Source organism: Perna viridis, chromosome 4 (assembly GCF_037379345.1).
Source record: "Perna viridis isolate PV_CMFRI_1.1 ecotype Kerala chromosome 4, ASM3737934v1, whole genome shotgun sequence".
NCBI lineage: Eukaryota > Metazoa > Mollusca > Bivalvia > Mytilida > Mytilidae > Perna > Perna viridis.
The window spans coordinates 37,266,004-37,291,703 of NC_142448.1; the positions used below are offsets into that span (position 1 = coordinate 37,266,004).

The following is a 25,700-nucleotide window of genomic DNA, read 5'->3' on the forward strand; positions in this document are numbered from 1 at the left end:
ATACCGAAATGTGAACAATGGAATGGTTCAAATGCGTCACATCCACAAAAAATGGCCTAACATGAACACATGAAACATATACGATCTATATCCACAATGTTGCGTACCGAATAAATGCAGATTACACACAAAAACTGAAGATAACGGAATCAAGACGTCAGTCAAGAACTAATATACTAGCGATATGAACCCCCACAAAAACAGGGTGAGATCATGCGCTTTGGAAGGGTAAGCATATCCTGCTCCACCAGCGGCATCCGCTACATTGCAAGCGAACATAATCTGGTTAAAATCTAGCAGCAACACGTATCGAGCACTATTGACATTATGGCGTAATCGTTCATTTTTAATTAAGTTTCATGTTAGCGGGTAATCGTTCATTTTTAATGAAGTTTCATGTTAGCGTGATATATATCTTGGAAGTAGTGGACACATATCAGAAATTTACAAAATAAGATTCAGGTAACAAAAAATCAACATAAAACATACGCTATTATCAATTTTGCTTTTAAATTTAATAACTTTATTTTGAACTTGATATCACAAAGCATTAAATCATATGACAAAAATAACAGGGTCAGCATTTTACTTGAAGATATTTCAATTCATCTAAGGTGCAAAACGTAAATGTGAAAGAGGTCAAACGTGACAAGTTCAAACATAGCGCTTGTAGCGTTAAGCATCTAGAGTGAAACTGAGCTAGTATCTCTCCATCCATCTGAATAACAAATTTTGGAATATGAAGGACTGTAGAAAGGCAACGCCAAGTAATTTAAGAATCATTTAGAATCAATGATCTCTTTTCAGTATGCCAAAATTTTAATGCGCAGAAATAAATAATGTAAAAGTATTAATTTTCGCTGTGTACAGAAAAGCGCGGAAATAGTAACCGCAAAATTGATTTTAGCACTATAGAACGCTATCTTTTTTTGAAACCGCGAAAGTTGATACCCGCGAATATATATATCTGAAAGAATCTGCGACAATAAGCAACCGCACAAATCAATACATTTTACAGTATAAAAAAGTGTTACAGGTAGTAGAGTGTAACAACTGAAATAAACTAAACCAGAATCACCCTTTCCATCTTACATGTAGTTACAACAATATCAATATCTTAATGCGCAAAAATGAAAATGAATTTTGTTGATATATAGTAGTCGTATGCAACTTCTGAAATTCTAATCTCATCTATCTTAGTTACAAAATGTAAATGTGAATCAATGAAGGTCAGAAACAATGATATCGAAAGTATAAGTAGTGAACTAAAATTACTCCACCTATCTAAGTTTGAAAATAGAAGAATGTACAATAGACATAAGATACTGAAAGAACAAGCAGTGTTTAGCTACTGAAATAAAACTCAACAAGTTCTCCATCTTAAATTTTGAGCATGGATCATTTTTCTCGACGATATTTATAAGCGTCCAGCAATCTTTCGTCTAATTGATCAGTACATGGTTTTAAAAAATGTCTCAAATCAACACAAATTTCCACCAATCAATTCACTAAAAAATTAGATTTGACCAAATTCTCAACTTCACATTTTTTTTTTCATAAAACGTGGCCTGGTACAGAGGGAGGATATCGTAACGGAGAAACTACACCTGTGTTTATGGTTTATATGAACAAACCAAAAACATTCATTACTAAAGACTGGCTTTATAGTTTTAAAAAATGATTTATTTGGACATTCATCTTTACATTCATTGATGGTTTTAAACACTGTGTAGAGATTCTTCAAAGCCAAGTCGTTATTGACATCGTTTTTCTCATTTACTACATTGTAGAATGTTTCTTGCTGTATTGTTATTCAGTTGATTTTTTTTCTTGACCGACCGACTTCGATAAATTAAATTTTACTTAAATAAAATCCAGACTCCAGGCTCAAGACATAAATTAGCATTGAGTGATTTGTTTATAATAAATATGATTTATCAAAATTCTAAGTTAAATGTCAACTTATATTTTCGGAGACAAATACATCATTACTTTAAATATTAATACTTAAGTAAATGATTTTATGATGGAAACAACCACAATGGTCTCTAATATTCACCGGATTGCAGACATAATAAATTACATTTCAAATATAAAAATGACAATAAAATATAATCTAGAGATAATGTAATATATGAGGTTTTTTTTTAATTTAGAAAGACAGAAATTGAAATTAGTTTAATATACTTTCAATATGAAACTAATAGGTAAATGGCCCTGCCCATGGCCACATTTCAGACAACTATATTAATTCTTTTCATATTCGTGACTTTTTAAATTCTAAGTAAAAGGGAAGCTACTTTCTAACCCGTCAAATATTCAATTTATTGGAATTGCGGTTAACACTTGGATGCATATAAACATCTTATTTCAAACCAATTAGGTACTGCCTGAAATGAAAATTGACTAAGTTTCTAAAACAAATGTTTACTGCTCTTTCTTTCAAAATAGTTGTCGTGTGTAGGGTGGTCACTTCCCTTTTAAAAACTTGCTAAAAGGCCTCGATTCCGTAAATATGAAAAACGGGACTTTTGGAAAATTGAAATATAAGAAAAAGTAATTTTAACCCATGAAACATAATTATGCAACTTGTTTATTTTTTTGTATTTCCACAAGACCCTCTAATAAGAGAAATATTTGGGTGGTAAACAGGAAAACTGCCTTAAGAGAGATTCATTAGAGACTGTCTGGTTGGATGTTGAAGACGCAGCACAGAATATAGGATAGTGAAAAACTAAGTCAAAATTAAAAGTGTTAGAGATCAAAACAAACAAAAAACAAACACTAAATTAAGCAACCTAAACTATACCAACAAAAGGGAAAAGAGAAAATGTGCAACGTTACTGAATCACTATCCGCACCCGACGAGTTGCCTTTGTCAAATCAAATGTATTTACCCAATAGAGAATAGTTTATATCTGTCATTGTGATGATTATAGCAACGCCGTAGTTTTATGATGGTTGTCGAAGACATTTCAAGTAAATACGCCAATGCCAATTTTTAAGTAACATACCAATGCTCATAAGGCATTTCAATAAGAAGATCAGCACTATTCATAAAGTAATGTGCAGCTTTAGAGAGCTCAGTTATAAGGAAATAAATTATTGTTGAAATATGATGTGGAAACTCAATTCGCTGTGCAGCGTACTGGTTGTAAACGTAAAATTGACAATACGAAAAATCATTGCATACGCTTCAGATTGTTTACAGTAGAAAATTTATAATTTGAAGATAGGTGATTTTACCTCTTGATGACTGCAAAGAAAACCCATGATATGTCTTTATTACTTTTAATTTTCTTTCACTGAGCTCGGTTGTCCACTTATTGTCGGTTATTTGAACATATTCAGTAAGTACTAACTCGTATTGCTAGATATGAGATAGAAATCAAGGAAACGTGGATTCAACATTCAAACATAAAGAACATGCTTCAGGTAAAATGAAAAGAAAAATAACACACACACACCGCCAACAAAGAACATGAAATAAACTTTACATGGAAGCAAAAGTCAATGAGTAATCCGAACTCCGCAAAAAAAAACTGGGAGCATGTACCACGTAGACCCTGTCCCTTATTATTTTACCTAAAGTTCAGAGGTTTGACGTAATATTTTTTTCTCGTTATATTCTTGTAAAATATATCTTTTCCAATCTGTTTATATGTCACTCAAAAAAATCCTGTGAAAGAAAGTCGTCTTTGTAATGCATAATTCCCAGAAGATTAAAAAACAACAAAACATGTTTCCAATTAGCAATAAACGTCAATATCAGTATCACCGTTGTAATGTTTTGTACATGATTATAAAAGAAAATCATATTGACGACAAGAAAAAAACACTCACAAAGAAAATGATTTACAGCTTTCATATCAAAAGAAGATCTTTCTACAAGAATAAGGAAAAAACACGAATAAAATATTTCATACTCAGACTTTAACGAGCAAATTGTTACATTTTATAGATAGTATAGATACACAGGCAAATATTTTTCACGTGAAATTCATGTTAATCGAGCTTCACATGAAATTCATGTGAAATTCACATTAAATTAACATGATTTTTATGTGAAATTTCATGTGAACTTTTCGTGTGAATTTCACATGAAGGCTCCATTCACCCAAATTTCACGTGAACTCTGTCATTTAGTTTATTTGCTCAATTCAGGTGAAAATCATGTGAAATTCGTGTGAAAATCATGTGAAATAATTTTGCCTGTGTAGTGAAAACCTAAAACAAAACATTATTATCATCATTATTATTTATTTATTTATTTAATTCACCAGTACCTTCCAAGTATTTAACTGTAAAATGAGTTTATTTATGTATAGTAGTTGTCTGTTTATTGAATAGCGTATTTGTCAGAGAAAATTATGCAATTAACATTTAATTATGCATTTAACTGAAATTACCATTGATATGGAATTTACTACAATATATTCTTTGTTTAACTGTATTTTAATGATATATAGCATGATCCCATGTGTAAGTAGATGACTGTTGCGGTGTAAAATCAAAGAAAACAGGAAAACTCACTATGAAAACAATTCTAACATTACGATGATCAGTTGTTTTATCCATTTAGCTTCATTTTTTATTTTTATTTTTTGTTGTTGTTTTTTTTTTTTTTTGTCTACATGTAGTCTTTTTCAAATGTTTCAGATAGATAAGGTAGGAAATGAATTTTATCCTTCGAGTTTCTATGCAGTTAACATGAATATGCACTGAACAGTTATATGATGAAGTGGAGTCAACTGTGATACATTTATGATATTAATATTTGTATAAAGTGTGAAAAAAAATGCTATATTTTATTTATGTAAGAATACTTGTATTGTAAAAGTGAGTTGTATCATATCGGAATATTTCGTCAAACTTATTTTATGCGTGTACTTGACATAATAAGTCAAAATGTGTTTTAAACCTATCTACATTAAGGCTTACATGTATATTTGTATATAAAATTACAATAGGCGTGTGTTCTGAGACTACAAAGATTTTTGCACATAGCTCTTGAATAGTATAATGTTCTCATTTACATCATTATACCATTTACAATATATATATATCCCTACTCCAAACTTATCATCGGCCTAATAACTATCCCCACAAAATATGACTATTTTTCAAAGGTTTATCCTTTCATTTCAATGTAATATTTTCAAATCCCTTTCAATTCTAATTTTGTTTCAATTTATTAATATGTAAGTGAAATCAGAAACGCTCCCGATGAAACATTAATTCAAACACCTTTCATATTTTTTGTCGGCCCTATTATTATTAAATTTCAAAATGGTTAAATGTGTAATGATATACGGTTTCTATTGTCCTAATGCATTCTTCTAATTGTCATGGTACGAAATATGTATGGGCCGATATGTCCGCCTTTCGTAAGGAACTATTGGTTGTCATTGTTCGAAACGTCTTTTGGGCCGGCATCGATAACCTGAAAACATCATTTTCGTAAACATTCGAGTACCATTATTTTATTATCCCTATCTTGGAAAAAGCAAACATTCGTTTTGTATTTAACTATCGAAGCTAGCAAATATTTACCGAGACAGGTGTTTTTCTCAAATCCATTTACAAAGTATACGAGAATGAACCCGCCATAATGTCATTTTAAGCTCCCGATTTTACACACACAAACCCAATTTTGATGGTTTTTCCCACCGTAAACCAGTCGATAGTAAACAACTAAAGCTTTAAGTAGTACTCCTGCTAAGAATCATGCAAAAGATAATTCATGGGTGGAAAGTCTATATATTTTTATTTTTGATATTTTGTTTTGAAATGCCATAGTAAACAGAAATTACCAGTCGGTTTTTCATATACCCCGTGCTCTTAGGAGATAAACATTATATAGAATGCACTGTAGATTTCAAAATTAACGGAGATAACTCTGTAAATGACACTCAAATACAATAGAATCTATTGGATTTTCAATGTTGATTATCTCCTAAGAGCAGGCACATTCGAATAAATAATTACACATTTCATAATATAAACCCATAAATCAACTTAATATCAAAAATAAAAATATGTAGCCTTCTTCGAGGTATATCACATTTTACAGATTTTGCATGATTCTTACAAAGACTACTACTTAAATCTTGATTAAAGAAAAACCTTTTCACAGAAATATCATTCATTTAAAATTCCAATCTCAACCGCATCTCAACCAATACACATAAGGAGTAAAAAGGTTTTTTTCCCATTCCAGGACCTTCAAAGCTTGCAAACCGCATTGACGCATAATCACTTTCAGAGGCCAAAAAGTAGTCCGTTCATCCCCAGCCTTGTTTGTATATAGACACAAGTTTCTCAACAAACCCTCGCCAAATCATTAAGTTGTCCTGATCATTCATGCTATTATCTACGATTTAGATACTTACTTCCGACTTTTTATGAGCAACTCGGCGGTTGTTTCTAGAAAAGCAGAGCACGCTTATCCTAGCGGTGCACCTGGTCCATGCTCCCAGTTTTTAGTGGAGTCCGAGTTGGTCATGTATTTTTGTTACTTTGTATGTATTATGTTAGTTACTTTATGTTCTTTGTTGTGTTTGTCTGTTTTCCATGTCTGGTCTTTGTCTCTGTATTACATTCTTTTGATTTCCGCTAGAATCTTGGTTCCCTTGATTACTCTTCCATATAAGATACTGACAATTACTTACCAGTGATTAAATTCAATACAAATGTTTGCGCCGATAAGGTCATTGTCATCACATTTTATTTTTTTCTTAGTTAACTTAACCCCACACCCTACGCCTGAGAATAGGAAAATACAAAACAATATGTATAGGTGATTTTAGTCTTTCACTACAAATCCTCGGAAGACAAAGGGATACTGTACTTAAAAAAAATTATATGTCAATTATGGAGTTTCCCACTTACGTTTTTCATAAAATGAAACGCATATAAATTTTCTCCAAATGTATTGTATTGCCTATTACTAAAACAACTTTCACAAATCATCTAAAAATGAATATGATATCAATCACCGTGAACTATGACAAGGTTCAGAATGTACTCATCCCGTGAACTATAACAAGGTTCAGAATGTACTCATCCCGTGAACTATGACAAGGTTCAGAATGTACTTATCGACAACACATTACAATGAATTCTTGTATTATCAAAGAAAAGTTTTGAAATGTATAGTTGAGTCAACTTTCGAATTAGCATTTTATTATCCCAGTTAATTTTTAATGTATATTAATGACTGGCCAGTGGACAGATTACATTAAGAACTTCTCTTCTAAGAACGTGCAAAATATAATCATATATAGCACATTAAGAAAACGACGAAGAGTGTTTTGGGGAGGTAACCAAATTGTTTATACCTTATAACTCCGGATATATCCATCAAACTGTTTCCAATTTTCGCCTTTTTGCGACATTTATAGGCCAACTTAAGTTGAAATACACTGTGGAAAAACTTCCACACTTTTTTCCTGTATGAGTAGTCAAAAATATCTATCAAAGATGTTCCAGGATAAATTTAAATAGCTTTTCAGTTCTTCTAGATGTATTGAATATACTTGAGGCAAAAATTACTCAATTGGATAAATGGTGTGCCACCCATTGACTTATTTTTTTCGTAAATCTTGTTCACAAATTAGGAGCATTCCTTATTATTTCAACATTTTATAGATTCTGTAATCTTACGAATGCAAATTCGATTATGCAAATACAAGAATCACTTCATTTATTCTTAATTACTTTATCTGATATTTACTGAAATTAAGTTACATCTGATGCAACAATCAACTATTTATATTTCGATGGAGTACGCACTTTCCAGATAAGCCAGCATGATAAAGAAAACAAAGAGAGATTATAGGAAACTAATAGCATTAGAGTTCTGCGACATTTAAATTAGCCATACTTATGAGCATTACTGATTCATTAAGATACATAAATTCACAGAATTATCAAGATTTAGAAATGGTTTCATGAAAATTGGGTTACCGAAATTCAATTGATAATTGGTTTTGCTTATCTTAATAGGGAACAAATTACACAATAATAAGATCGAGAATAAAACTATGAAAATATGTACGTGATACTTAGTTTACCGCATGATGTATTAAAATCGGTTAATATGCTTTAAGGATACTAAGATCTTCATATTGAAATTCTACAAAGCAATCCGTATTCGTCAAAAAGCCTTACTTAGATAAATCGTATTATTTTGCAAGCTCTGTAATCAAACTGTCTAGCAGACACTGTTGTTTAAAATCTTCAAAATAACTAGGTCGAAGATCAAAACTTGAGTAAGGTTACAGCAAAGTAAACACAATTTGCTTTCCTTCTACGGCGACATTATTTCATGAAGAAGGTCATTTGCTCATTTCTAAATCCAATAAAAAGATTCATTTATACAATGTTGTCTAATTTAAGAAATTATTGCGATGCTATGGTTATTACGAAAAATTTAAATGAGTTATAACCACAAAAAAAATATGAAAATTTTAATTAACATTTAATTAACAGACTTTCACTTCGCCAATGCTGGAATTTTGTTATCGATATCGTAAAAATTCAAACTGTGCTAAAAATAAACAAAAAAATGTGAGTAGTAATAACCTGGTTTTTTTTGGTTTTTTTGGGGGGCTTTTTGTTTTTTTTGTTTTGTTTTGTTTTGTTTTTTTTTCACATTCCTTAATATTTATACATGTATTTTTAATTAAATTTAATATACTTTTCATATCAATAAACATTTAAAAAACTTAAGTGGTAGTCTTTGCAAGAATCATGCAAAATCTGAAAAAAGCGATACACCCAAAAAAGGCTACATATTTTTATTTCTGTGATTAATTTGTTTCATGGATCTCTATCATGAAATGTGTAGTTATTCATTTTCAATCTGTCTGGTCTTAGAAGATAATCAATATTGAAAATCCAATAGATTCTATAGTGTTTGAGTTTCAATATACAGAGTAATCTCCCTTAATTTTGAAAACTACAATGCATTCTATATATTTTTTTTCTCTTAAGAACACTTATATGACTTATATGATAAACCGAATGTTAATTTCTGTTTATCATGGCAATTCAAAAAAATATCAAAAATAAAAATATTATGTTTTTCACCCATGAATCACATTTTGCATGATTCTTAGCTGGACTGAACTCCCAATCTTCCCTATTCAAAATTCATCTTACAGCATCCCCATTCCCATTTCTAAATTCTTCATCTCCGCATTTCCCATTCCCATCTACAATAAAAGGGAATCCATGCTGTTATATGCTATTTTGACCGATGCAAAATATTAATACAGGAACCCTACCCCTGGATCCGCTGCTCGTCGATATATGCAAGAAACAATGACAAAGTTATAACCATTATAACCATTAAGTATTTTCACAGTGACTGTAGATAGATCAAATTAAATATAAACTAAAGCAAACAATCGAACGATCATTATAGATAGTGATATTTAACATTAAACAACGGACCATGTACCAAAATTTTAAAAAAAAATTCTTACAAACGCTGTCAAGGCCTATATTCTAGTAGATTATACACATTTGTTTCAACTAATGTTTGTAAAGTAGATAAACAATTATCTCTAATCAGTTCGAAAATACTGAGTAATCTATACTAGATGTCTGCAAATCTTTGGTTCTAACAATTGATATATCAAACCGACCAATTAAGTAACACTCAAGCTAAGAATCGTGCAAAATGTGATTCATGCTTGAAAAGCCTACATATTTTTATTTTTTTATATTTTGTTTAAAATGCTTTAGTAAACAGAAATTAACATTTGGTTTTTCGTATGACCCATGCTCATAGGAGATAAAAATTGCATAGAATGCACTGTAGAATTCAAAATTAAGGGAGATAACTCTGTAAATGACACTCAAATACAAAACAATCTACTGGATTTTCAATTTTGATTATCTCCTAAGAGCAGACAGATTTAAATGAATAAGTACACATTTCATAGTATAAACCCATAAAACAATTTAATTACAAAAATAAAAATATGTAACCTTTTGGGATTTTTCAGATTTTGCATGATTCTTACAAAGACAGCTACTAAATTCCACCCATCATTTTATTTCTGTTTAGGCTTTAAAGATGTATAGAAGAAGACTGGATCCACTGTTCTAAGGTCGACCGACGTTGTTCAGGATTTTTTCCAGGTTAAGATTTATATGTCAAAAGTCAAAGCAATGCTGACTCTTGATCGACCGCGATGCAAAAGCCTTATCTAATTTTAAAGTAATTAAGAATGTTTAACTAGGAACTGGTTGAAATGTTATCGAATTTATCGCTACAGTAAATTACTCATAGGACTGACTCATTCTGGAAAATACAATTGTGACAAGACTTTGCTGTCTCGGAAAAATAAACCGGAAGCTCGTGGGTAGCTTGTTGGTTAGAAATGAAATATCTCTTTAAGTTAATTCAGTCGACTCAAGCATGCATTAATTTTTTTTGTGTGTGTTTGTGTAATGAGGGTTTCCCTAACAGTGTATATCATTAAAAGTATTTAAAAAACTGTTTTAAAATGCGTTGTCAGAAAAAATTCGGAATCCTTGAGTTAAAAAGGGTAACAGTGCGTGCAGTAATCAGAACCAGTACTTCCTTTACTCGACGTAGCCAGTTTATTTCAGAATCACCTTAGGGTACAACAATGAAATGTACGTTAATAATGCATTATATAATAATTGCCTACCATTTTGGGCTTTTCGGTTATGAATGAAATATAAACTACAGCACTGAATAATTAACGTCTACCTTATTGGGTCTGATTGGTCATGAATGAATCGTAAACTCCAATTACATTTAGGTAGTCTACAAAAGTAACAATAAATTCCTAGATCCTGGTAAATCCTTTGATCAAACATTTAATTTCCGAGTGGGATGCTGTTTTTTCTCGATGCAGTCGGTATTGAGTTCGCTTTGACATCACGTGACATTCCTTGTGCTTAATCATGGCAACCAAACTGACGTAGCTTACAACTGCGCATTTCATTGGACAACTGTGATAGCAACCGTAAAATTTAAGGCTTCATTGGGGGCATTGGTGTCCAGAATATTTTCGATCATTTTTTCTATATTGAATAATCTTTTATAAATTGGATAATTGGAAATAGTTCACTTGTTGGACAAATGAAATAATTCAAATACGAAACATAGTACTACGGTACAATGATCACACAGTTCACCAAATAAAATCTTAATCAGATTTGGGTATTAAGGAGGTAGACCTAGGAAACAACTCTTAAAAATCATTGGAACGTTTGTATTCAGCATTTTACATCAATATCATGTAAGCATCAAAGTAACCTGGACTGATTTCATTCTGTTTCAAATGAAAGCTTGACAGGCTATGGTGAAATTGAATATGATACAAACATATCAATGACTTCATGAGTAATGTCCCTTACCCTAGGTCTACCTCCTTAACAAAGCCAGAATATGCGTCGGCTATCTTATTTTGAAGATAGTACTTGTTTAATTTTTTTAAAAATTGTCCAAGTCTTTTTTTTTAATCAAAATCATTTATATTTATTGCTATTGAGTATTTTGAAGGAAAACATTTTCCGAAGACTGAAAAGAAATTATACCTGGCATATGAAAAATCAGTACCTCGGTCCAAAAGCCAAATTTTGTTGAATACTGTCAAAGTACTGTGAATTAATTCGAGGATACCAATTTTAGTGGTTTAGAGAATTCGAGGTAGTGAGGTTTTAACATATCACTGATTTCATGGGGTATGTCCCTTACCCTAGGTGTACCTCCTTAAGGAAACCAATATTCGATTGGGAATCAAATGACAACAGAAAAAAAAAGAAACAATCAACAAATAAACTGAAAAACAAGGACAATAACACGCACAAATAAAACAAATAAGCAACCCTGACTCCGATAAAAACTGAGAGTATGGACCAGATCCATTTGTAAGGCAAGCGTCCTCTCCCTTTTTGAAATCACGCGTACAGAAGTATTTTGCAGTTAGCAATATTTATATAAATAGTATTTTCGTATTTACAAACCACTGTGTTGTTGCCACTGCTGGTATACCAAAGGGCCTCGAGGGCATTGCTCGGTGCAGTAGCCAAACTTAATTGCCTTACCTGAATTATATCATAGATTATGTACCAAAATTTGCAAAATCACCAAATTAAAAACTCCTAAAACACAGGGGCTTTAGTCCTTTTACACAAGGCAGAAATTCAAATAGCTGAATTTGTCTTTCTATTTAGATATTATTTGGTTTTTAGTATTTTCGCATAAATCTATTGTGGCATTTAGATACAACTCATATGTTGTATACTGGATTTCACACTTAAACGGGACGGGTGCCGCTGGCAAATAATCACGGGACACCTTGTGTCACTTCTGCATTATGCGGGAGTTTATATCACGAGTCCTTTTATAAGTAGTTTTCATGTAGGCTTTCTTTAGTTTTTAAAACAGTAATTTGTTGTATTTTCTACATTGTAAATGAGGATCGTCTCTGTTTTTTTTTCAAATTTTGATCATTTTTCGACGCAGTCGGTATAGTTTCCCTTTTTACCCTCCGACCTTTAAGACGCTCTTCCATGGAAACGCAAGTCACCTGATCGCAATTCTGCTTTCCGCTTGGCCAAATACTGATAACTTAGTGGCGTTTGAAAAAAAACTGTATTGAAAAATGAAATTGCGTGCCACGTGTTATTTCCTGAATGAAATATAAAAAATTGTAAGTAAAAAGAACAAAATTTTACTGCGTCGGCTGTCTCTTTATAAGATAGTACTTGTGTTTTTTGTTATTCTGGTGTGAATTGTCCGCCCGCTTCTAAGCGGTTGTGTTTTTAAGGGACACACATTACGAAATTAAGAGTTTATTTTACCGTGTAGAACAGTAACAAAATGGATTTTGAAAACTGCTCCTTTTTTATTTCATATATACTTTAGGAATGCAGGCACATGTTCTCTTCATCACAATTTAACTTTTCTCCTTTGTCTACCACGGACGTAACATTTTATGAACAAGTCGGTGCATATCTTACCGGTGCACCTGGTCCATGCTTCTAGTTGTTATTCGAGTCCGGGTTGCTCAATTACATTTGTTTGTACTTGTTTTTTTAGTTATGCCATGTTCTTTGTTGTGTGTAACTATTGTTACTGTCTTGCACTTATTCTTGGAATATGTTTTTGGTTTTATGGTTTACTCTTTGAAACCGTCGGTTAAGGTATTTTTTTTAATTTATTACGAAATTTTATGGATAAAAGTTCACTCAACAACACGTTCCATTGATCACAGTAGATGTGGCTCGTTTAGACTTCAACACAGCGAGAACAATAGAGACAGAATCATTCTGTTGAAATAAATTACATGCACAAGATTACTATCGAATATGTTTAAATTGAAAAAATTACAAAAGGTAGCTCTTTGTCCCAACAGAAAATTGTTGATTGAAAAATCTGTCAGTTTAAACTAGATCATAATTCGCATTACTTTGTTACTAGGCAAAAGATCGCGTAGTGGTCATGATGAATCACATAACAGTTAATCTTGCCTTTACTTCGCTTCAGTTAGCTCCAAATATACAGATTATGTTTGAAAAAGGAATTTCCTTCAATTGAAATGGTAACATAAAATGGTTAACTTCAATGCAATTTTCCAATTTACTGGAATGAAACCTTATTTTGCTAGTGGCATGGGAAAACTAAAAACTGCTCCCATTGTCAATCCGAAACCGCAATTGAAATGGAATTAATGATTTAGTAACACGGTTTTAACCACAAACATATAGAAATAAACATCGGATTCTTCTGAGGGCATCATTTTAATCTGCTTAAAGGGAAGAAGCCTAGTGTATATTAGCTTGTTCCTCTTTTGGTATTAATTTCCTCTTATTAGATTATTGTTCGTGCCATGAGTTGTTTGCTCTGTGGTGTAGCAGAAGGATAATTAACAAATTAGCCCAGCTTTCGATATTCTAAATCAAATTAGTATGATTAAGCAAAATAGTTATGCCAAAGTTTTCTCTGAGGTAAGTGCAAAGAAATAGGTCGTTAGACACTTGTAACTAAAATGAAGCGCTTGAAATGTATGGCTGAAGCCTTTGCTATAAACCCTTCAGCCAAGGACGCATTATAATGAAAACCAATAGTCTAAGTCTGAAAACTTTTTTTTTCACTCCTAGTTATTTAAGGATATTTATAATTAACGTCAACGCGGTTGGGCATACGAACTGCGCATGTATCCGGTATAAAATTTAAAGTTACCCGGATTGAACCGTTTCAAATACCAAAATACATATCTACTAGACATAACGAATTTATGTATACAGTAGTGCAGATGAGTTTCAAGGGGTAACCGATCAACAGCATCAGAACTTAATACTACGTAAGGTAAAAGATTCAAAAATAAATTGTATACGAAAAGTACTCCTACTCAAACCCATAAATATCGAAGTAGGAAGCCAAATCCAGCATCAATATGTTATACCAGAGCCTATCAAAGAAGCAACCTTATTGCAGCCCCATTAATAATATTACAGGAATAAAGCCTCAGTGTTTAGGGTATTTCGAATTTTGTGCCATGGCAAATTTTGTAATTAATATATGATATATAGTTCGTGGTCAGACAAGTCTAACCTCGGAATGGTGCACTAAGGGACAGCAGTGGCATCAACTTACTGCTTTCTAAATGTAAAAATGCCAATCATATAGTTATAGCAAATTTCGTTATACTGTACACGTGTTTTAAGAAGTAATCGGTCATCAGCGGTATAGAAACACTTTGAAAGAAATTTGTATATTGATATGTATGTTTTTATCAAATAAATATTTTTTTTATACACATACATGTAGCAGTGAATTACCGATTGTTCCCACAGTGAACATTTTTCATATTTCACATTGTTGAATAAATTCTGTAATTTCACTCTCGGGCATTCTCCCGCCAAAACGTCACAACACGAATATCAATCCGCCGTTCGTAAAATTTGAAATTTATTTTGCAAATAGCAATGAACAATGAAATTTATACAATAGGATAATCAATTGATTATCGTGAATAATCAAAATATGATCATACGTGCCCAGAATGCAGTAAAATTTAACTCCAGCGCGGAACAACTTCTGCACACTCGTTAAATCTAGGTGTTCTTCGGCATTCGTGGTCATATTTTTGCTATTTCCTCTTTCCAATTAATTATCATATAATTCCTGAACAGTATCGAATGCAAAACGTTCTACGGCAGAATAATTGTAACGATTTGGTTTGTTATTCTACATTGCAGTGCATGTATATTGTACTCCGTCCTGTACAATATTACTACGATGTAGTATAGTAAAGTCGCGTAAGGTTTTCCATATTGACCTGGTTATTGGTCAAAGGCCTTATATTTGACCGAGGTGCAGCCTGGGTTTAAAACTAACAGCGATAATTATATTGTTCACGTTGTCGTTATATGCTACTAAGATGCAAAACTTGGTATTATTGACGGCTTGAACTATTGCACTTCCTGTACTGATCTGCAATTGAGATTGATGTAAACAAATTAATATGACAAACCTTCCTTCAGGCCTTGTGTTACGGTAAAATAATACGATTAATATAACCTGCAAACAATATGTCTGCTACTGAGCAGCAATAAATTAATCAAAATTTCGAGTTCATTCATGTTTAGAGTATAAAATGATTCTTGATATTAAAATATCAGTTTTGCTCTTTAAGCAATAAGAATATACATTGTGTAATATTCAATCATCATTCAGATGTCGCGAAAGGGACATAGTTTGACAAACGGATGAAAAAATATAGAAATACATAAGCACAAAAACGAAAGGGGACATTAGTAAACAAAACAATACCGGGAACAACCAGCAGAATACACAAACAGGTTACACACACCCCACTTAAAATCCGGTGGTTAACTCGTGTATTTCAGGTGAGTACGAAGGATCGTATTAATTTTCTATAGTAAATCAAGTGTCGTGGCCGCAGTATTCATTTCTGTTTCTCGGAAAGGAGAAGGATCATATTAAACACGTTTTTATGGTTCAGTATTCGAAGAATACTAAAATGTATTACCCTTCGATACTAACTATTATCTTCGGCCTTGCCTCGCTTTAAAATTGGAACCTCTGGGTAATAATATATTGTTCCCCACCCCCGACCATTCAACAGAATGTAAAATGTTTCAGGTACTAAGAAATCAATTACTGGAAATGTTTAAAAGCAATCTGCCTTTCATTCAAGTTTCTGTTGACCTCAGATTTCTATATAAGATTTCAGTTATAGTTAATCTGCCTTTGTCATTGATCATTGAACTTGAAGAACACTGAGTTCCTTTCAGGTCAATGTTTGTATTTTTTCATGTTCATTAGGCTTGAAGTAACCTGTAAGTTTATCCGTTGCTGAGGCGTAAAACACTAACAATCATAAGGATATCAATAGTTTCCCAGTCTGAATCGAAGAATGTAGTTATTGGTAATGCCAGATTAGTTCCTTGAATAGATCAGGAACAACAGCAATGAATGTCACACGACTGTTAAGTCACGTTAGGAAAAAAAGCAAAATTCTCTGGAAACACTAGAGTAATAGTAATCTGTGTATATTCTTTGAATCGAGTTTTCAAGAATTCGGTATTATCAATTACTTAATCTTCAATAATCTGTGACTTGAGAAATCATAAATGGTGTTCAATCTGTGACTTGAAAACTCGTGAATCGTGTTCAATCTGTGATTTGAGTAGTCAAGAAACCTGTGTAATCTGTGAATTAATCTTGTTTAATCTGTGATTTGAGTAGTCAAGAATTCTGAATAATCAGTGACTTTATCCTTTTTAATCTGTGACTTGAGTATTAAATATATTGTATACCAGATGTATTCATTTTTTTTAAATATTGGAAGCTAATTCCAGCATAGGAAATTTCAACCAAGTGCAAAACTCGGAGTTTTTAAATCTCATAATATAATTGCAAATTTCGGGTAATACTAATAGGATAATTAATTGGAAGGAGCGAATAACCAAAATATTACCACGAGTGCCGAAGAATGCATAGATTTAACGAGTGTGCGGAATTTGTTCCGCGCACGAGTTAAATCTTACTGCGTTCTTGGCATGAGTGATCATATTTTGGTTATTCACGATAGCCAATTAATTATCCTACTTATTATATAGATTTCCTCGATTATTCTTTGCTATTTTCAACATAAATTTCAAATTTTATAAACGGCGGATTGATTTCAAAGTTGTGACGTTTTGGCGGGAGAAAGTTCGAAAGTGAAATTACCGAATTTACGACACAGTGTGAATTATCGAAATATATTTCACTGGGAACATTCGATAAAGCACTGCTATCTAATAATAATCTATGACCTGACTACCGAGCTGGTTAAGATATCCTCGGGAACCTTTGGTGACATCGACAAAGTGCTTGCTACATATACAAAACTTTTGCTCCGCTTATTCAGCTAAATGTTATGCAATTAAAAAAAGCAAAACAGGGAAAAAGGAAAGGTGGGTTAAACCACATTTTATATGCGCTAAATCTCTTGATTACATTACGTTTGTCGCCAGTATATTGTAATTCGAACAGTCATATGTTTAAGCAAGAACAGTTCAAGCCAGTTGAACAATATTTTTTCCACATTATTTGATGGAGTCGCCATAACATGAACAACATTACCTTTGTATCATTACTACTTGTCAAATGTGTTATTAATCTAAATCAGTTATCAAGAATAAATAGAAATTATTGATTTAAAGTTCATCATTTCGCTAGTAAGGTCAAAATGAAAATATGTTATGTATTTTTGATTCATATATCAAGAAATACATCGCAGTAATGAAAGTATAGCCATTTTCTCTTGACTTTGAATAACGAGTATCAAATTGTCCTTAAAATACAAGAAACCAACCGTGATTCTGCAGGTCTTACACTCATTATTTTGGTATCTTATTTAGATAACAGTTACCATAACCGTTTAGTTATTCAGTATATTTTGTGTAAGAGTCATGCAGGGAGTCAAGAAGGTCTGAAAATAAGAGTGATGAATGAAAAAAGACAGTTTAAATTTGCTGAAATATTTTCAAAAAAAATATTCACAAAAGCAATATCTATATACTTTATACACAGGGACAGGTACTTAATGCAGTAATTTTATCATGAACTGTAATATTTTGTCTCTTTGGGCATTGTTTATTTCATATCACTAATTTGGTATTTTGAGTCATTAGCGTCGATTGGACCGCGCAGTCAAAGATTCAGATAATTTCAAACTCAATAACATTTTTATTAATTTAGAGTCAAATCTCAACTTGGACTTGAATCGATTTCAAATCATAATACATGTATACGGATTTTTTTTAAATTTTATAGGTGTACATGTATATCCCCATCCCCATCCCCTTGACTCTTACATCGGTATAGATATAACTCTCAGTTATCTGTTAGTTGAAATTATTAACTTCGTGTAACTCGGAACTAAATTACCGACTTCCGGTTTTTTTTTCAGCCAAACCTGTGTTAAACGCCGCTACAACCCCAAGACCGGATAATAAGATCAGAAAAGACAGTCATAAGCGCAAGTTGGAAAAGGTTGGCATTTTCAGACTGAACAAAAAAGAGGCTTGTTACACTGAATTTTGTTTTAATAAAGTGTTGGGATAGACAGACTTCACTGCATATAAATACATTTATTTTAATCTCATTTTTTTTTCTATGACTTAACAGTGTGTACATACACGTGTTGGAATAACCAGGATTCTTTTTATATGTATAGAGCCATCTTATCAAGAACCTAACAATATATGTGCACAAATATTGTTAATAACACTGAATGCAGCGAAATCGCTCTTACACTATTAGAAGAGATTTTTCCACGCCTGTGCATTCTTTGCAAATGTCTGCTAGGGCTTATTGGCCTTGCAGCATAATGTTCTTTATATCGTATTGTTATTGATTTTTTGCGTCTTCTCAGAAAATAGGAAGTATCCTCATAACAAACCGGTTGTCACTGACATCTTAATGTAATTATTTTATTTCTTATTGCAAAGAAAAAATGTCGATGTCGTAAGCGGCAATACCATGTAACAAGTGTTATTTTCTAATTTTTTTTTTCTATTTGCATATGCTTGGGAACAGTCTAATAGAAAAAAAATGTATACATAATCCGAGTTTGGCGACAGAATTTCCAACAAATTAAAGTAATTTAATGAAATGAAGCATGGATAAGTCGTTAGAGCAAAATAAAGTCCGCAAATTGATTTCGACACCGGGAGGGAAATGTCTGTCAAATGGCATTAAGGAAAACCGTTTAATTAAAAAAAAACGATACAATACTTTTACATTTTCTTTTTGTTTACACTCTTATTGTAAGATAAGTAAAGGATAATTGATTTTGACTATAGCAAAGAAATGTCTGTTAAGTGACATTAGGAAAAACCGAAAGATGTAGAAAAAAAATCATTTAGTTCCATTTTTATACTTCTGAATATAGAACTAGCCGACGTCAGTTAAGACATGGAACTTTAACATTCAGTTACAAGGTTGTTTTCCTCTTCAAGCGCAGATTCATAGGGGCTAGACCTGGTGTACTGTAGGTCCTGCTACCGTGGCAGAACCATAGTGGGTGCAGGGGGGTGTCATCCCCTTTATATCGGAAAATTTGTCATTTTTATGTGTAAAATTGACAAATAAAATGGCAAATAATGTCCTAGCACCCCCCTTTTTTCCGAAGAACCCCAACTGGCATCTCTCCTTTCCAAAGTGTCTGGATCCGGCCCTGCGCTAGTATTGGACCAAACAAATATTTGCATGAAATGTTGTTTTACTAATTCTACTCCAATTTTTCTCTTTTTCTTGACTCGCTTCTAGGCTGAACTTGGCGTAGGTCCCGCTAGTATTGGAGAATTTGTTTTTTCGAGAAATGTTGATTTTTTACAAATTCTACTCCCATTTTTTCTTTCTTTTCTTGCCTCGATTCTCTCGGCCTTCTGTTTACACACCCAAACTTGAAATCCCCGGATCCGTCCTGCTCTACATCTAATTTAATCGTTTTTAAACAAATAAAATTACGAAGGAAATATTTTTTTTCAAAAATACAAATACTCGTTCACATTCACCAGGCACTACTCGTCAACATTAATTTTACCCCCCTACCTTATCCAATATATTTCATACATTAAATACGTATTGTGACTTACCTACGTCGTAAAACAAGAATAGAATCTGAACTAAGTATCTTAAATAGATATTCATACTGCATTGTATAAAACCAAGTCATATATCCATGCATATATCGTCATAATTTAGTCATTCGGAAGAACACGAAGCTGAGAGAATAACATAGGAAATTTAAACATATTCCAAAAATACGTTTATCCTAAAAATACTAGAATGACACACAAAAACAATAAGAGATCATTTCCAACACAGCAAGATCTAAAACAACACCAAAATTCAATTTATAGAACAGCATTAAAAACTGTCACATGATCGACGACAATCAATCCGAGCAATAACCACTGACGGTATTGATCATGCGTTTCTGTAAAGTTTACCGTATACCTGTGCTACAGGCGCGCATCAGGCATTGCGGTTTTTTTTTCGTAATCAGAGTTGTCAAATAAATTATAAATATCACTGAACCAAAACCATTCATCAACGATAATTATATAACAATGAAACTAACAGACATTGTTGCAGAAATCATTGCGCGACAAGGGAGCTATGTGGGAAAAGTTAATCAATCCTTGTCCTCGTAAAATTAGTTGTCGCATGTCAAAAATATGAAATAATTGTTATGAATTTCTAGATAATATTGGTAAAAGGTCATTTATCCTTCGTGGTGATATCGAAATATCATTTTCTCCTAGAAAGCGACATTATATTTCCATGAATTGAATGCATAATTCTATTTTCCAATAACATACGATATGATTACTAAGCTCTGGAACATTAGGAAGCTAATTTAGCGATTGATGTTCGGGAAAATTTCACTAATCAAGGATGGTATACGGCTGAGAATCAACAGGTGTTACGGGTAATAACTTCATATTTATATTTGATATAACTTATTTTAATTCCCAGCGGAGTTATCTTAGTAATTATAATCTAGGACTACAAAAAAAAAATACCATCACGCCTGTGTTCGGGGTGAGCACACCCCATTACTTTGCAAATATTTTTAGCAAAACTTCCCGTCAAGTTTCTAATAGAGGAAGAAGTTCTCATAACGGTAATTAATATTTTTTTTAACCTTTGGCCTTAGAAGCGCCAAGAGCTAGATTTCAGTCTGACAGAAAGTTAACATGTAATACCGATCTTTACTAGTTTCTTATCTTTAACCCAAATTTGTTTTTATCTGTTTATAGCTTACATATTTAAGGTTAAACAGCTAAACTCTGAAAAAAAATAATTTAAATCCTAGTTGTAAAATTGGAAAAGGGTTACACCTGCCTCATAATATCCGGAATGTCCTGAATTATGTCAGCAGTAAAATTGGAAATAATAATGATGATATTTTCATGTTTTAGCCAGATTCCAACTTCCTTCTTCAAAGTTGAAAATAATTTCATGACATATGTTTTAAATGTAGACATTCTGTCTGGATCTTGAGCGTGAAGTTCACGAATTTTAAGACAGTGTCTACATGGTATGAACTTCCTTGTACCGAGATCCCTAACAAAGCATGTACAATATAATATACATAAGTAATGAATATTGAATTTCAATAAGTTACACTTCAAGGGTATGCGCAATGTTGCAGTCCCTTGTGGGACATTCGGATATTTCATTATTTATAATCAGCCTTACTTAAGGTATTATATTCCCCAGACTATAATTTCCCAATGCATAATGTTTTTAACGCAATTGATATGAAGCGCGGTTTGTTTGAAAAATTAATGTTCGGGGGGAAATTGTTCTAAGATATCAATGAAACCAATGGCAGATAAAAGAAATTAGTCTTGGCTTATAATAACAATTCCTAGTCTAAAATCCGAATTAAAGACTATTCATATTTCAGAATCTTCGGAACTGTGTCCTGAAAAGAGAGAAATGTTTTGAAAGCGGAATTTTAACGTTAAGCAGGAAAAATAAAAATTCACTTTAAATTCGTATAAATTTCATCTAAGAGTCATATAAACAGAACATACCGTTTTATTGTAAGAGTAATCAAGAGAACTCAAATTCAAACGGATATCAACAGAATCCAAGAAAAAAGATCAGAGAAGAAAGCAAGCCCACACACCAAAGAATATTAACCACAATCACATGTACAAAGAAACAAAAGTAAATGAGAAACCCAGACTCAACTTAGAAACTGGGATCATGTCCATGTACCAGGGTAGGGTACGCGTTCTCTGTTTTTTTTTTCTAGAAACCACTTAGTTTATCTGAAAAAAGTCGATAGAAGTCATAGCAATCTCGAACTACCGCCGAGTTGCTCATAAAATGTCAGGTCCAGGGCATTAAAAAATATTGATTTTTTGATATAATGAGATCTTTTGAAATGTTGATATTTGTTTTATTTTTATTTTACCAGACGCTGTTTACTGCTAAATGTTGGATTGTTTCTTATTAGTCCAGAATGTTTTTTTCTTTTCCGGCAGAAACACCATACATCCCTCAACGCAGAGCTGGACTCAAACCGAAATTTTAAGCAAACCGTCGTCTGTGTTATGCAAAATAAAACGCAATTGTCTATTCAAAACTGCAAATCATGAGACACAGGCTGTCTAATGCACGAAAATACGTTTTTCTTAGCTTAATCCCGGATATATACAATCCTTACTCACCCCGAATTTTGATAATGAAAACCAAAGCTCTTTTCTACAAAGATTATGCAAGAAATCAATGCCAGTCACATGCAATTACTTGGCGTTGACACTAACATACATGTATGCAATCATACAGAGCAGGAAGTCAAAATGATGTATAACAGTAATTGAATAATGATGTCATAGGAACGTTCAACATACATGTACATGTATGCAAATTCCTCACAACACATCATTTTGTTCTTAACGACTTCCTGACTGTTTTCCCGTTTTGATATTGTTGTTTTTATTGTATGAGAATCTTTATGTACATGGATATTTGTCATATTTATATTTTATAATTTTACAGGTGTAGCTAAAATGCATTCAACATACCTATAGAAATCACTCATGATAAAGATACCCGTACAGTGTATAGAAAGCGTGGGAAAGTTATAAAACATGTTTAGGATAGATAACTATTTTAAAGAGAGGTTGCGTGTTCCAAAAGTTTGCAAGATTACGAAACTTTCCATCAAAGAGTGGTACAAACCTCCGGATCCCTACCCCTGAATTCGCTACTGGGGAGGGGAAAATAAATAGGCGGGAGGAATTTGCAGTATATCTTTAAATCGTTTGTATTATAAATTAATTTATTCTTTTTTCATCCTCCTCGATTTATACCACAACTTTAATTAAATAACACTATGACAATGAAGTTGAAAACAATAGCACTTTCGTTATGTCAGTTACACCCTTCATTTCATGCATTATAAAACTAGGACATCGTTGCTTTGAGCTGATAATTCGAGTGGAAATAAACCACTTAAATCCCCGAAAATCTTTCGTAACACAATTTTAGCCAATCATTTACACGATATGAGTGACGCCGACCATCAGCTGACTGTTCCTATACTTGTTAGAGGAGAAAAATAAGAGACGAATTCAAAATTTTACTAACAGCTTAATACTTTCAATAAGTTTTTGTTTTGTGTTGCTTTTGGGTTTTATTCTGTTTTGTCTTTTACTTTGTTTTTTTTTGTTGATTTTCATTTTCTTGGGGGGGGGGAGTAAAGTTTATTTCAATTTATTTTGTCTTTGCGTTTTATTTTACACGTGCATCACGTGCACTACCTATCTCCTAATCACGTCGTACTTATATTCGACGTGTTTATTTAACTTGACCTGCTAACGAGCATGTTTAGTTAAAAAGAATATGCATACTGGTTATTATTTGTATCAACTAAAATAAAGCTGCAGAAAATATAATCATCGCAAGTACCCTGCAAATCAAGTGTTTAGTTAATGACGTACTGTGAATTACAGAAACGAAACAGATTTCTGTTTATTCGTACTATTACAAACCATGCATTACAATGGAATCTGTATAAACCAAACTAACTCACTTCATTAGTATTTTGTTTACAATGAAATCTGTTTAAAAGGAATAAATTTGTACTTTTTATAAAGGTATAGTAAAATCTATCTTCAGGGGCGGATCAAGACACTTTGAAGAGGAGGGGTGTCAGCCGGGGTTCCTTGGAAAAGGGAGGTGCTAGGACAATATTTTCCATTTTTGGTCAAGTTTACAAATGAAAATGATAATTTTCCAAGCAAAAGGGGTGCAAAAACCCTGCACCCCCTCTGGATCCGCCATTGATCTTAACGTAATAAATACTAATTCGTTAGTCCCATGGAAGTGACGATTTTTAAACTTTCATACTATTTTGAAACGACGAATGTTTGGTATAGTTTAAGTGTAAAATTAATGTTTGTTCGTAAGAATCAGGCAAAATGTAAAAAATCTGAAACTTACATGTCAAAACTCCACCGATCTGACTATGTAATATCACTCAAGGATAGACGTACCTTCTCTATTTCAAAATACCATTATTTAATCTCTGCATCATAGGCTTTACTCAGACATTTTTAGAATAGAATGTTAGAAAAATGAGGTTTTTTTACCATGTTTCACCAACTTCCTGATTCTTACAGAGACTGACACTTAAAACCGATTTCACTGTATTACACAAGTTAGATGCCGTTTATTATATAAAACAAAAGACATTAGACGTTTGATTAAAGTACGAACAGCAATTTTTTTTTGCAGTATCCTTTGACAACCAATTTACCTAGATAAATAACCTACTCCTTGTACTTCCAGAGAATTGAAGGATTCTTTCAATGGCCCAGGTAATGTAGGGTCGCTTTGATCCGTCTTGTCACATGTTTTCACACAGAAGCGTCATTAATGCAGCTCTCTACACAAATTTGTCCGGTAATGGGAACATGTCTCCTTTTCTTATTGTATGTTTTATTTGCATTTATCTGTTTAATGTTCTACGCAAACTGAATCTAGCAATTTTAAATCCGAATTCTAATATACATAATGTAATGCATCGCAAAGTGCAGCTAGATACGACCACATAACGCAAATTATGTGTATAGCCCAGGGAAGTGTCTATGAATATTTGATCTACGACTCATCATTCTCTATACCTCTAATTTTACTGTGTTTAAAATACTTGTCATCACTTTTCCATCATGGCTTCTGATAAACATAATTATAACCAACGCCATAGACGTATGGCAGTCTTACTTCCGACATGGAGTAAAACAATGCGGCATGGATGGCCAGTCCGTGGTAATAGTTAAACCCATGCTTGATGGGTGCGACCTTAATTCAACCTGCAGTATATAATAAAAGTGAATTTGAAGGCCATATACATCTCTTTATACTGCGCATGTACATGACAGTAGTAATGGAGTGATTCTAATATGACGTCCTTAACAGACTTTATGACCACAACTGTGGTCGATTTTTGATTGCTATAGGCTAAAAACCACTAATTCCACTTCCCATAGGCTTCTATGCTAATTTCACAATATTCAATGGCTTCTCTGGACTTTACCTTAACTTTAACCTGCAGAGGACTATATATCAGCATGATTCTACATATGTCAGCTCACAATCCTCA

At 32.6% G+C, this 25,700-nt stretch overlaps 1 protein-coding gene across 1 annotated transcript in view; it reads right to left on the bottom strand.

The window, feature by feature from the left end:
* Window positions 1-20,557, bottom strand: part of LOC148619962 (UPAR/Ly6 domain-containing protein bou-like) — a 41,869-nt gene extending 21,312 nt beyond the window's left edge. The window contains exon 1 of the mRNA XM_088580412.1: window positions 20,167-20,557. Within this exon, the coding sequence (XP_088436538.1) occupies window positions 20,167-20,221 (55 nt within the window). The 5' untranslated portion in view covers window positions 20,222-20,557. The remainder of the gene's footprint in view (window positions 1-20,166) is intronic.
* Between the last annotated feature and the right edge of the window lie 5,143 nt (window positions 20,558-25,700).